General features: G+C 45.4%; 1 protein-coding gene across 3 annotated transcripts in view; it reads left to right on the top strand.

Annotated features, from left to right (window-relative positions):
* TCP11L2 (t-complex 11 like 2) overlaps window positions 1-13,936 on the top strand; it is a 62,193-nt gene that overhangs the window by 39,329 nt on the left and 8,928 nt on the right. For all 3 annotated transcript variants that reach the window (XM_051961463.1, XM_051961464.1, XM_051961462.1), the window contains 2 exons: window positions 10,982-11,169; window positions 13,028-13,209. In XM_051961463.1, coding sequence (XP_051817423.1) covers window positions 10,982-11,169; window positions 13,028-13,209 — 370 coding nt within the window. The remainder of the gene's footprint in view (window positions 1-10,981; window positions 11,170-13,027; window positions 13,210-13,936) is intronic.

The raw sequence follows: 13,936 nt of genomic DNA on the forward strand, positions 1-13,936 counted from the left end.
TCTCTGTGGCGCTCTATCTGTATAGCTCTCTCTGTGTATGTGTGAATCTCTGTACCTTTATCTCTGTGTGTGTGTGTGTGTGTGTGTGTGTGTGTGTGTCTATCCCTGTGGCTTTCTGTCTCTGGATATATTTCTCCTCTGAATGCATTTCTCCTCTCTTGTACTATCTCAGTGACACTTTATTTGTGTGTCTGGGAAAATCTGTCTTTGTACCTTTATTTGTTGTGTGTGTGTATCCCTGTGGCTTTCTGTCTGTGGATGTATTTCTTCTCTGAATGTATTTCTCCTTTCTTTTACTATTTCAGTGACACTTTATTTGTGTGTCTGGGAAATCTGTCTTTGTACCTTTATCTGTGTGTGTGTGTGTGTGTGTGTGTGTGTGTGTGTGTGTGTGTGTATCCCTGTGACTTTCTGTCTCTGGATGTATTTTTACCTCTTTATGCATTTCTCCTCTTTTTTCCTATCTCAGTAATATTCTATTTGTCTGTGTGTCTGTGAGAATCTGTCTCTTTCTATCTCTCTATATCTCTGCCTCTGTATACAGCTCTCTCTCTGTCTCTTTTTTATGGCACGTCTCTTTGTCTCCATGACAGTCTCTCTTTTTGTTTCTGTGTTTCCCTCTGTCTCTTCGGTATACCTTTGTCTGTGGGAATCTGTCTTTCACTCTGGAGCAACCATCTTCCTGCCTCCAGAATCTGACTCGTTCACTACGATTTGGCCAAATACGTTTGTATTTGAAGTCCAGCTGCGGGTCTTCCGTTGCAAGGTGAGATGGGATGGGAAGGCCTGTTAAGTGAGCCAGTCACTTTTTCCCTAGAATCTTCCTCTTTCTCCTTGGCAGAATGAGGATAATAATGTCTGCATGATCCGCTTCCCAAGGCCGTTGTGAGGTTAAAAGGAGACCCCAGGAGGCTGGGCTAGAGCAAGAGACTTCACTTGCTAAGTCTGTTTTGGTTTGGTTTTGGTTTTTGAGGCAGTTGGAGTTAAGTGGTTTGCCCGGGGGTCATACAGACAGTAAGTGTTAAGTATCTGAGGCTGGTTCCTCCTGGTATCTGTGCCATCTGCTGCCCCCACCTTGCTAAGCCCAGGAGTCAGAAGGAGAGAAAGGGAAAACAGGTCCTGCCTTCAAGGAGCTCACATTCTACCAAAGGTCCCGAACTTATAAACATAAATATCCATGATATTATTTGAGGAGGAAGGGGGCACTAATAGGGAGGACTTTTTCTTCTGTCTTTGCCTTCCTTGGGGAATATGTCAGACACTGGTATTGCTGAGTCAGTGTCTACAGTGTCTACAGTGTCTACAGGGTTTAGCGACTTTTTCCAAGTGTAGTGGAAAGAACACTATCTTTGGGACCTGGGTTCAAATGCTGCCTCTTGTCCTTTACTTCTTGGGTGACTTTAACAGGTTACTAAAGCTCTCTTGAGCACCATTTCCTTCTCTCAGAAATAAAGGAATTATCCCAGATGATCTCTGAGATCTTCACTTCTAGGTCTGTAGGTTCCCATTCCAAATTGTTCTCCAGAGCAACGACTGGTATTGTTTGTTTTGAGAGATAGTTAATATATTGTCTGACACAATCAACCTTGGAAAAGCTGTTAAAAGTTGTAAAAGTCTTTGTGAGCCTAAAGAAGTGAATTACTTCTCTTTTCTGAGTTTCCTTCAGTTCCTGAAGCAAAGTGTCAACAAAATAATGAGCTTGGAGCAGATGACCTCTGGCCTGAATCTATGACCATGGGATCTTTGTCTGACCCCTTATTACACAGGAGGAAAGTGAGACTCAGAGAGGTGAATCACTCACTCGGGGTCACAGGGGGAGGGAGGAGCAGAGCAGAAAAGTCAGGACCACAAGCATTAAGATGCTCACGAGAAGTGTCTGATCTGCCATAAGGGAAGGAAGACTTTTATTTGGCTCAAGGTTCCAGTCATAGCTAAGGGTCTGGGAGGGAGCTCAGAAGTCACCGGCTCTCAGCCAGTCATTGGACAGGTTAAGAAACTGAGGCTGAGAGATTCTAAAATCCCCCAACTCCAAATCCTTCCTTCCTTTTTATTGCTCTTCTTTAGTGAAAAGATAGAAGACTTGGGAAAGTGAGTCTTTCTTTATATCATGTAATGACAAAGCATTAGATCCCACACCACGTGAGAAGAACAGTTAGCAGGAATTGGAAATGGGTTTTCCATCTTTGATCAGTCCATAATTTCATCTGTGCCAGTACAGTCACTCCCTTCACCTGTACAGGTTAGGACTCATCCCACCTTGTCAGTTTAGTTCATTGCAACAAGCATCGTTTACACATCTACCGTATGCCAGGACCTGAGCTAAGGTGCTAAGGATTCACAGGTAAAAAGGAAGCTAGCCAATCAGCAAACATTTCAAAGCACCTACTATGTGCCAGGTACAGAGCTAAGATATTGAGGATTCATAGGAAAAAGGAAACTAGCCAGCCGGCAAACATTTTAAAGCACCTACTATGTGCCAGGTACAGAGCTAAGATATTGAGGATTCATAGGAAAAAGGAAACTAGCCAGCTGGCAAACATTTTAAAGCACCTACTATGTGCCAGGTACAGAGCTAAGATATTGAGGATTCATAGGAAAAAGGAAACTAGCCAGCCGGCAAACATTTTTAAAGCACCTACTATGTGCCAGGTACAGAGCTAAGATATTGAGGATTCATAGGAAAAAGGAAACCAGCCAACCAGCAAACATTTTTAAGCACTACTGTGTGTTAGGCACTGGACTAAGGTGCTGAGGATTCAAATGCAAAAAGGAAACTAGCCAAACAGCCAACATTTCAAAGTACGGAAAGAGACGGTCTCTATCCTCAGTGTTTACAGTTTAATAGAAGACAGCCCATTGGAGGAAGCTGAAAGGGTCAGATGGGAAGGGGGGACATGATGGAGTCTAGTGCCAAGGGGTGGAATGGGAAGAGTCAGCTGACCTTGGAACTCTCTCTTTCAATGGCTTCTCTGGGAAGCGTCCTTTGCTGGAGCCTGCCCTCCACCTTCCCAATCAGAGGGGCCGAGAGGACTAATGACTCATTAGTCCCGAGGCTGATGAAATCCTGAAGCATGAGTTTCCTGGGGCCATGATGGACTAAAGGAGCACAGCCACGTGGAAATGAGGGATGGCTTGGCTTGGCCATGTGGTCCAGCCTTTTTTTTACTGATAAGTAGCTGAAGTCCTGGGAGGTCCTTAATTAAGTCTCATTGATTTAAATTATGTAGGTTTATTTTCAAATTTGATTTGGATCCGTGATTTCGTAAGTGTAGGGAAATCTCAGGGAGGAAACCCTCTATGAAGTTATCACCTGGCAGTAGTCTTCAAGACTTTGTTCGTGAAGTCCCCTGGTATGATCTGGCTAACCATAGGTCACAGGGACATCTTAAACCCAGCTCTTCCTGATTCCTAGTTTTTGACCCACTGTATCATACTCTTGTTTGGTCTTGGGCAAAAACACTTCTCCCTGGTAGTCGGTTTCTTCATCTGAAAAATGAGGGGATTGAATTTGAAGGTCTGTGATGTCCCTTCCAGCCTGAGCCACCTGGCTCAAATCCCAACATGACTTTCCTGCTGGGGAACCTCCAGCAAATGGAATTCCTTTTCTGAGCCTCAGTTTACTTATCTGCAAAAATAAATAAATAAATAGATATCAAGAAGGTTCCTTCCCACTATTATCTACCTTTTTTTTTTTTTTTCCAAAGCTCTTAAAGAACAAAAAGTCCTATACTCCTTCATGGTTATAGGGAGGAACAGAGGAGGTTGTGTTTGTATATGAAATTTGCATGACTTTCATCATTCTGAACCATATAAAATACCCCCCTCATTGCCCCTTCACAATGTAGTTACTTCGATCGGTAGCTACCGTCCATACGTACCCTTCAGACCAGATGGATTCTTGGGTCCCTTCCCATTTGGGGAAGTTCTCTGTTCTTAACTTCAAAGTCACATCCTGATCTATCCAGACTCAGGGAGGAAGGTTCCAACAATGAGCCCCTTCTCTAGATGGAGAAGTTGAAATTTTGAGGTTGGTGCCCATTGGCAGAGACAAGAAGGGATCTCTTAGGGACTCCTGAGTCTCCCTGAGCCTCAATTGTTCTCCAAAGAGAAACAGACTCAGCTGGACCAGCTGGGTTTCCTTTTGTCCTTAGCATCATGGGCTTATTGTTCGTAGAAGAGAACGAAAGAAACTTTCTCTGTAATTGTCTGCTGTATCCAAGAGATGCTTAAAACACAGACAGGCATTATCTTGGCTCTGTAATTACAGATCCAGGGTGATCTCTACAAGCTATTTCATGCCCCTCCCCTCCTTTATATCACACTCTTTTTTATATCTCTCCCAACAAAAGCAAGCAAGAGGACAGAAAAGTTTGGTTAACTGTGATGGGAACAAAGAACTGACATTTCAAGAGTGGGGTTGGGCATAGAATTTCAACTTGACTCAGGATTGGCAAAGATGAATTGCTCACAAGTTGAGGGGAGAACTCTCTGCCTTTTTGAATAGAGGAGAGAGAAGGAAAGATGGGGGTGGGAGGAGGGAAATTGTCAAGACAGAAGGGGAGAGAGAGAGAGAGGGTTGGAGGGAGGAGAAGAGATGGAAGGAAGAGGAAAGAGAGAGAAATATGGGAGGAGAGAGGGATGGAAGGAAAAGGAAAGAGAGAGGGAGGGAAGGAGGGAAAGAGATGAGGATGGAAGAAGAGGAAAGAGAGGAAGAGAAGACTGGAGGAAAGGAGAGAGAGACAGAGATACACAGAGACACAGAAAGAGAGAGAGAAAGGAAGAAAGGGAGAAGAAGATGGGCTGAGAGAGAGATGGAAGGAGGAGGAAAGAGAGAAACAGAGAGAGAAATAGAGTCAGAGAAAGAGATACACACAAACACACACACACACACACACACAGAGAAAGAGAGAGGAGATGGAAAGAGAGAGGACTGGAAAGAGAAGAAAAGAGAGAAAAGTAAGGAGGGAAGGAAAGAGAAAGAGAGATGGAAGGAGGAGGGAAGAGAAAGGGAGGGAAGAAGAGATATGGGAAGAGAGGGATGGAAGGCAAAGGAAAGAAAAGTAGGGAGGGAGAGAAAAAGAGATGGAGGGTGGAAGGAGGAGGAAAGAGAGAAAGGGATGGAAGAAAAAAAGAGAGAAAGGGAGAGAGGGAGGGAGGGAGGGAGAAAGACATATACACACACAAACATACACATGAGTTCATTTTATAAACAATTACCCAACAGTTGACTCTATACAAATACCAGAAGCAATCTGATTTTTTTCCCATGGGAAATTCTTGAAATTAGGGCCCAGGATTAGTGAATTCCCCTTAAAGAAAAATAACACTGGAAGCAGCATTCTTCCCTTTCTGGGACATTTTTTGGTATTGATCAATCAGGAAGTAAGCATTTATTGCAGTCCCAGCCTGCACTAGGCACTATTGTCCCCGCTCCTAGGGACAATACAAAGACAATACAAGGCAGTCTCTGTCCTTAAGGAACTTGAATTCTCCTGGGGTTCTTAGGATCACGGACTTGAGGCAGGACAGTCCGGCAATCAGTCACCAGACACTGTCAATCCCCTGCTATGTTGTACCTGGCTCAGGGTCAGGCTCTGGGAGGAAAAAGACCAAAATGGCCAGCTCTCGGCCCTCTGGGAACTTGTGTTGGGTCATAGACGTTAGGACTGGAAGGGATCTTTACCCAGCCCCCAAACATGTATTAATGCTCTGTTCCAGGCATTGTGCTGGGAAGGGGGATTCAGAGGGGGAAACAATAAAGTCCTTCCCCTGGAAGAGCCTGAATAACTGACATTTCTAGAGGGCTTTCATGTTCACCAAGCATCTTTGGCCATTTTTCTCTTGAACCTCCCGAGAACCCTGAGAAAATTTTATTGTTGTTCACTTATTTCATTCATGTCTGACATTCTGTGATCCCATTTGGGGTTTTCTTTGTAAAGACACTGGATTTTGCCATTCCCATTTCTAGCTCATTTTACAGATGAGGAAACTGAGGCAGACAGGTTAAGTGACACGCCCAGGGTCACACAGGTAGGAAGTGATTCGGACGCAGAAAGATGACTTCGGGTCCAGCCCTTTCTCTATTATGTCAGAATATCTCCTTAATAGTAGCTGAGTCAGGTTTTAAATCCTAGTCTTTTCATCTGCTTTGTGCCCACCACCGGGCTAACGATGAGGATAAAAAGACAGCATAAACACGTGTAATTAAATACAAAATCTATAAAAGGCAAATTAGGGGCTTTGTTTGGGTCCCGTTGTTTTGGAAGGACATTGATAAGTCTTCACGTGAGCAGAGAGGGCTGAGGAGGACGGCGAATGAAAATTAAGTGTTTTCTCTGACACCGTGCTAAGGGCTGAGGGTGCAAGTCCTAGAAAGTGTGTGTCCCCTTAAAGGAGCTTCCTGGTAGGACCCTGTCCCCTCCACAGGTGGGAGGGCACGCAGGCGATGCCCCCTGATCCTTCACAGCTCTGGAAGGGGTGACGGTCATGCTACAGAGTCCCTTGGAAATGGGGGTGAAATAATCCTAATCGTGAACCGAGTGAAACTTGACCATGGTCAAAATGAGCATCCTGACACTAAAGCAAGATGCAGGCTGGAAACAGACAAGGAGGTTGGAGGGCTCTGCTCTGGGGGGCACCTGATCATTGTCAGGCAGTTCCTGCCAGCCTGGGCCTGGGGGGCCCCCAACCTCCCTGATGTCCCTAACCTCTTGCTCCTCTCCTCCCCTTCCTCCTCCTCCTTTCCTATTCTCCTTTCTCTCTTCCCTTCTCCTCTTCCTCCCCTCCTCCCTCCTCCTCTTCTCCTCCTTTTACTCTTCTTCTCTCCTTTTCCCCTCCCTTTCCTCCTCATCTTCCCTTCTCTCTTCCCTCCTCCCCACCTCTCCTCCCCTCCCTCCTCTTTCTCGCCTCCCTCCTCTTCCCTTCTCCTCCTCTCCTTCCCTGCCTCCTCCTTCCCTTCTGTCCTCCTTCCTCTTCTTTTCCCCCCCTCCTTCCTCCTTTCTTCTCCTTCTTCCTCCCTTGAATTTCTGTTTGGGGGGAGCTATTCTCTCATCTTTGCTGCTCAGCTTCTCCCTCTCACTTACCAAATTCAGTCAGTTGGCATTTATTAAGTACCTGCTATGTGCTAGTACTGGGCCAAGCCCGGGGAACACAAAGACCAAGGTGAGGGGGTGGTACCTTCTGGTAGGGGAAACAGCCGACATATGTGTACATAAGTGCAAAGTGTACCAAAGGACGTCCCCTTAACGTCCTGAAAAGTTGCTAAAGACCCAAAGTGACACACCCTTCTTCACCCCACCCTACCACTGCTAAGTATAGAAGGAAATACAAGTTATTTTGGGTGTTGGTGAGTTGTTTTTTTTTTTTCTTTCCTCTTCTTCCCTCCTTCCTCTTCCTTCTCCCCTTTCTTTCTTTGCCTCTCCCCTCTCCCCACCATTTTCCCTCTCTCTTTCTCCCCTCCTTCTCTTTCCTCCCTCCCTTTTTTTTCCTCCCCCTCTCTCTTTCCCCCTCTTTCTCCCCTCCTCCTTTTCCCCCCCTACCTCTCTCTTTCCCCATTCCTCCTCCCCTCACTCCTCTTTTCCTCTCTCCTCCTTCCTTCCTTTCTTCCTCCTCCTGTTCTGTGGTGGTTCTATAGGTTCAAAATAGATTGCTGACTTTCCTTGGGTCTGGGTCTCTTGCCACAATTATTCCATCTTGGGCCTGAGTATTAGAACTGGATTTCCACTCTGCCCTACACAGCTGTCTATGGTTCTGGAGCTTGTTTCTTGCTCCATTTACAGCTCAGGCCCCTCTGGTTCACAGCTGCTCCTCTCCACTGGGAATGGTGACCCAGAACTGGGTAATGGGTGACAGAGTTGCCAGCTGGCCCTTGTTCCTTCTCCCAGTGCTAATAAGGGGGTCCCCTGGCAAATCTTTCTGCCCCTGTGTTCAGTCTCAGCCCCCTTAGTGCCCCAGGGCCTGGGAATTACTGCCCCCATTGCCACTGACCACACTCCTGACCAGTTCCTGCCCTTCTGTCCTCAGGCTCTCTGTCTTCCCAGGCTGCCCTGGCTGGAAAGATGATTCTCTGTGACCTTTTCTTGGCTTTCCCATTAAAATCCAGCCTGGTACACTTTCTGTGGTGTTGTGGAGGAGGCTGGCTGACTAAGTTAGGTAAAAATGCTTCCTCTCCCTCTGCCATTTTGACTCTGCTATAGTTGGGAAGAGCTGGTGAAGGTTAGATCAGGCCGGTTTCTGTGGGCCATGACATTTTTTGGCTCCTCAAAAGCACAGTTGCATCGTGGGATCACTGGATCATCAAATTAAGAACTAGAAAGGACCTTGGAACCTCATTTTATAGTTGAGAAAACAGAGAGAGCAATTCAATTTCCTCGGGTCACACAGCCAATCAGTAATAGAGGTGGCGTTGAAACCCAAGTGCTCAGACTAGGAAATTCTGTGCTCTTTCCATTGCACCACCCTGCCCCGATTCTAGTGTCCGTTTCTTCCTCTTTATTTATAGCCTTTGTCCCTTTTCTGGTCATACGCTATGGAATAATCTTCAACCGAACAACCTCCTGGGCTTATGTGCTGATCTTATCAGTTACAATGAATGGAAAATCTCTCTGCACCTCCTTAGACTTGGGCTATCTTTGGCAAATACTAATTTTAGGAAAGATACACCATGTGATGAAGAAATGGCTCACGGGCTCCCTTCAGCCTTTGCCTTGGCAATTGTGGATGGGAGCTCTATCAGGAAGGGGCTCAGGCTGGGGGTGGAAATCAGGAAGAACTGCCATTGACAAGGTGAGGACTTGGGAGCCAACGGGCCTGAGTTTGAATCCTGCTGTTCATGTGACCTCACTTGTAAAATGAAGGGCTTGAGCTGGATGGGCTCTTCTAGCTCTAAATCCTTGATCTTATGCTCAGAGACTCAGCTTTTCCCTGTCCTGTAATAAAACACAACAGCTCTTTGGTACACGCCTTCAAGAGCTTAGATCATCACTCACCGAGGACTTTTAAAGCGCCTACTATGTGTCACCAGTATCCCAGACCCTGGTGATCCAAAGATAAAGAATGAGGTGGTCAGTTCTCATGAAGGGAGCTGACCTGTGCATGTATAAGTATAGACAGGATAATTATAAATAGAATAAATGCAAGATAAAAATAGGGGAGTTTGGGAGGAGGGGAGCTAGCCTTTGGGGAGATCAAGAAAGACTTCGTGTTGAAGGTGTGGCTTGAGCTGTTTCTTGAAGGAGGAGAGGGTTTGATGGAGGGGGAGAAAGGAGGGCATGCTAAGTGTGAGAGATGGTCAATGCAAAGATATGACCTCTGGAGATAGAGTGTCACATGTGAGCAAGAGAGAGAAGGCTGGTTTAGCTGGATCTTGGAGTATGGGAGAAGGAGAGAAGTCCCATAAAATAAGCAAGATAGATTGGGGTCAGGTCAGCCATGTCTGCTTCTTCTAGCCCCATTTGGGGTTTTCTTGGCAAAAATAATGGAATGGTTGGTCATTTCCCTCTTCAGCTCATTTTCCAGATGAGGAAATTGAGGCAGAGTTAGGCAACTTACTCAGGGTCACACAGCTGGTAGGTGTCAGTGGCTGGATTTGAACTCATGAAAATGAGCCTTCCTTCTTCCAGGCCCACCACTCTGGGCACTATGATGTCACCCAGCTGCCCCTGTGATAATCCACAGTCATCCTGAGGCTCCTGGCTCTGGGGCTGGCCCCCTTCTCCCTCTCCCCCCCCTCCCTCCACTTACAGAGGGAGCTTCTAGTTTGCCTGTCCGGGCCCCTCGGTGACCCGGGCCACTATGGCTTGGCTTGCTGCTATTGAAGAGCATGGCCTGTCTCCATTCACTCTGCAGCTCTGTGCTTCTCTTACTTTAGAGCTGGAAGGAGCCTTCCCGGCCCGCTCAGCCCCCGGGGTCCCAGAGAGAGGAGGGAGCTGCTCCAGGCAGCGGAGCAAGGGGAGCTCAGTCCTGGGCCACGGGGCCGAGTCGCGAGGGACCTCGGCTTTAGCTCAGCCCTCTCACTTCTCTGGTAGGGAACCTGGGCCCAAAGGTGCAAAGGCCCCGGCTTTAAGCGGCAGAACCCAAATTTAAGCCCAAACTTCTTACCTCCAGCTCTGGCACTGACTGGAGCAAGCTGCCTCCATGCGCTGGGTTGTGGAAGTGACAGCAGTAGTGATGATGATGGGGATGGTGATGATGGGGATGGTGATAGTAATGGTGGTGATGGTGATGATAGTGATATGGTGATAGTGATGATAGTGGTGGTGGTGATGGTAATGATGATGGTGATGATAGTGGTAGTGATGATGGTGATGGTGGTGATGGTGATAGTAATGGTGGTGATAGTGATGATAGTGGTGGTGGTGATGATGAGGATGATGATGGTGGTGATGATAGTGATGATAGTGATAGTGATGATGGTGATGATGATGATGATGGTGACGGAAGTGATGATAGTGATAGTGATGATGATGATGGTGATAGTGATGATGGTGGTGATGGTGACAGTGATGATAGTGATAATGGTGGTGATGATAGTGATGATGGTAATGATGGTGATGGTGGTGATAGTGATGGTGATGATGATGATGATGGTGATATGGTGATAGTGATGATAGTGGTAGTGGTGATGATGAGGATGATGATGGTGATATGGTGATAGTGATGATAGTGGTGGTGGTGATGGTGATGATGATGATGATGGTGGTGATGATAGTGATAGTGATGATGGTGATGGTGATGGTAGTGATGATAGTGATAGTGATGGTGATGGTCGTGATAGTGATGATAGTGATAGTGATGATGGTGATGGTGATAGTGATGATGATGGTGGTGGTGACAGTGATGATAGTGATAATGGTGATGGCGGTGATGATAGTGATGATGGTAATGATGGTGATGGTGGTGATAGTGATGATAATTAGCATCTATCTGGTACTTTAAGATTGGCAGAACACTTTACCTTCATTGTCTGACCATTCCTTTCCAGGTGCTCTAGATGTCACGAAGGAGTGGATAAAGGAATCTGTCGATGAAGAATTATTTTCTCTTTCGGAAAACGCTTCCTCTCCTGGGGCTGAGAGCAGCTCCAGACCCAACCTGAGCCCAACCACGGTGCTGAACAACAGTTACTTGAAGCTTCTGCAGTGGGATTATCGGAAGAAGGAATTACCCGAGGTAACCAGCTCCCGGGGCTTGCTGCATTCTCATTGTCCGGTTTCTGGGTTCATCTCGTGTACATAAAATAGCGTGTAATCGACACCACTTATCAAAATAATTATAAGAACAACTGACGTTTATTTGTAAAGCGTTTCTCTTGGAGACTCCACTGTGCCATCATCAGGGCTGAGTTGGTGCTCCCTCTTACTGTGAGGGAGGTGCTTCTATTATCCAGATGGGGGAACTGAGGTAGGATGTTAAGAGACTTGCCCAGTGATGTCACTGACAGATGTCCGTAACTTTTTTGTCTGTGACTTCAGTGACATTTGAACTTAGGTTTCTGACTCTAAGCCCAGGACTTTAGCCACTAGATCCCAGTGCCTCTAAAATGAGATCAAATCAGCACATGTAACATAGCATTAGAGAGGGAGAGGGGGTAATGGTGAAGATTGAAGGTTTGCATTAGCTTCCCCAGCACTTAGCCTGGTAAGCATAGTAGGTCCTTTATAAAGGCTTGATGATAGGATCCTGGATTAGACACTTCTTCTATCTCCCCTTCAGTTTCCACATCTGTAAAACAGACAGAACATATTTTAAATTACTCACCTCCCAAAGTTGTTACAGATAAATGAGATGTGAAACCTTCTGTTAACAAGTCGGTGAGCATTTACGAAGCACTTACTATGTGCCAGTTCTGGGAATACAGAGAAAAGTAAAAGATAGTTCCTAGCCTTAATTAGCTTAAAATCTAATGCTTAAAAAGCTATCATTATTGTTACTATGAATATTAATAATGTAAATGCTGGGGGCCAACATTGTTAGTAGGAACTGCCTTTTAGTCCCAGCTCCTCCACTTATTACAATAACAGGAATGAATGAATGAATGAAAGCATTTATTAAGTGCTTACTATATGCTAGGCACTGTTCTAGGTTCTAGGGAGAATAGACCCTACCTTCAAGGGGCCTACATTTTGATAGAGGGAGATCATATGTGAAAGGGAATAGTAGCTAGGAAATATTTAGGTTTGGAAAATTATTTTACTGGGGTGGGGGTGGGGGAACGTGGAGCCAAGATGGTGGCAAATGGACAGGACATTGTCTGAGCTCTCCCCAGTTTTCCTCAGAATCAATTCTACTTCAAGCCTCTGAATGGATTTTGGGGTGATAGAAAATACTGAGGTGGGGGAAGCTGGGTGGTGCAGTGGATAGAGCACCAGCCCTGAAGTCAGGAGGACCTGAGTTCAAATCTGGTCTCATAGACACTTAACACCTCCTAATTATGTGACCCTGGGCAAGTCATTTAACTCCAATTGCCTGAGAGAGAGAGAGAGAGAGAGAGAGAAAGAGAAAGAAGAAAGAAAATTACTGAGATGTTTAGTGAAATGATAATGGGAATGGATGGACACATCCATTAGATGTGTAGCAAGGGTAGTGTTAATTTGATAATGGTTCCAGAACTCAAAGTGAGGGCTTAGGAAAGGAGAATAATGCTATCCAGTGGATATTGGCTGGAAAGAAGATGGCGGGACCATAAAGTGAAACTTGCTGTGGGCTCCAGGGAGTTAGAAGGCAGAAAAGGATTGTCCTCCAACTAGCTGATTTATCTATAGTATTTCTGTAGAGTTCCCAGGGTACTTTATACAAAGCATCTCTTTTAAGCCTTGAAATGCCCAAAGTCCTAGAAATATAATTAAATTTTGCACCTGAACTGAAAATTCAGGGCTGACCATCACACTAAACTGCCATGGGCATGTCTCCCTAAATCTTAATTTCCTCATCTCTAAAATGAGGGAATTGGATTAGCTGCTGCCTTGTAGGTTGGTACTTCTGTTATTTGTTTTTTTTAAGGATTTTTGTCGTCTTTGTTTTTGCTCAGACACTAATGACAGATGGAAGCCGTCTTCAGGAACTGACAGAAAGGCTAAATCAGCTGAAGGTTATCGCCTGCCTGTCACTGATCACCAACAATATGGTGGGCACTCTGATAGAAGGCTTGCCTGAGCTCTCAGATCGTCTGAAAAGGATTTCCACTGTTTTACTTGAAGGAATGAACAAAGAGTAAGTTCTCAAAGCCAACACGGGTTCACTCTGGCCTGTCATTCTTCGCAGAGTTTGGAAAGCCTGAGCCTTCTGGGACTGCCTGATGGGGTTTTTGTGAGTGTAACTCAGAGCATCTTAGCCAATGGGCTCTTTCCTGACTAGTGCCTTTTAGTATTGCTAACGGCTGAGATGTCCTTGTCTACAGAAGGCAGAATTTTCCGTGACTAGGAGGGATTTCCATTTAGAAGAAAGGTGTTAGAACTCCTTTTTGACTTTGCTGTCTGAACAGTGCTAAAATCCAAACCAAAACAAAATGAAAAAACCTCAATCTGAAAAACTAAGATTATAGAAAGCAGTTATGAATAGGGTTATCTTAAGATATGTTTGTACCTACAGCTTTGCTCTGGGTTCCCTTTTTGTTCTTGGTACCCCATTACCCCTAATAGGAGGAAGACTTCTTTTAGGTAGGGATTGTTTCATTCTTTGTATCCCCAGTACCCAGACAGTGCACAGTAAGTGCTTAATAAATGCTTGCTGATTGGAAGGTAAATTTGATGTAGTAGAAGGAATACTGACCCTCTCTGGAGTCAGATAACATGGATTCACATCCTTTCACGAATATAATTTTCATATTAACTTTACCCCTGTTAATATATACCAACAAGTATTTCTTTCTTTCTTTTTTTTTTCTTTGAGAGGCAATTGGGATTAAATGACTTGCCCAGGGTTAAGTATTAAGCGTCTG

Source organism: Antechinus flavipes, chromosome 5 (genome assembly GCF_016432865.1).
Source record: "Antechinus flavipes isolate AdamAnt ecotype Samford, QLD, Australia chromosome 5, AdamAnt_v2, whole genome shotgun sequence".
NCBI classification, from domain to species: Eukaryota; Metazoa; Chordata; class Mammalia; order Dasyuromorphia; family Dasyuridae; genus Antechinus; species Antechinus flavipes.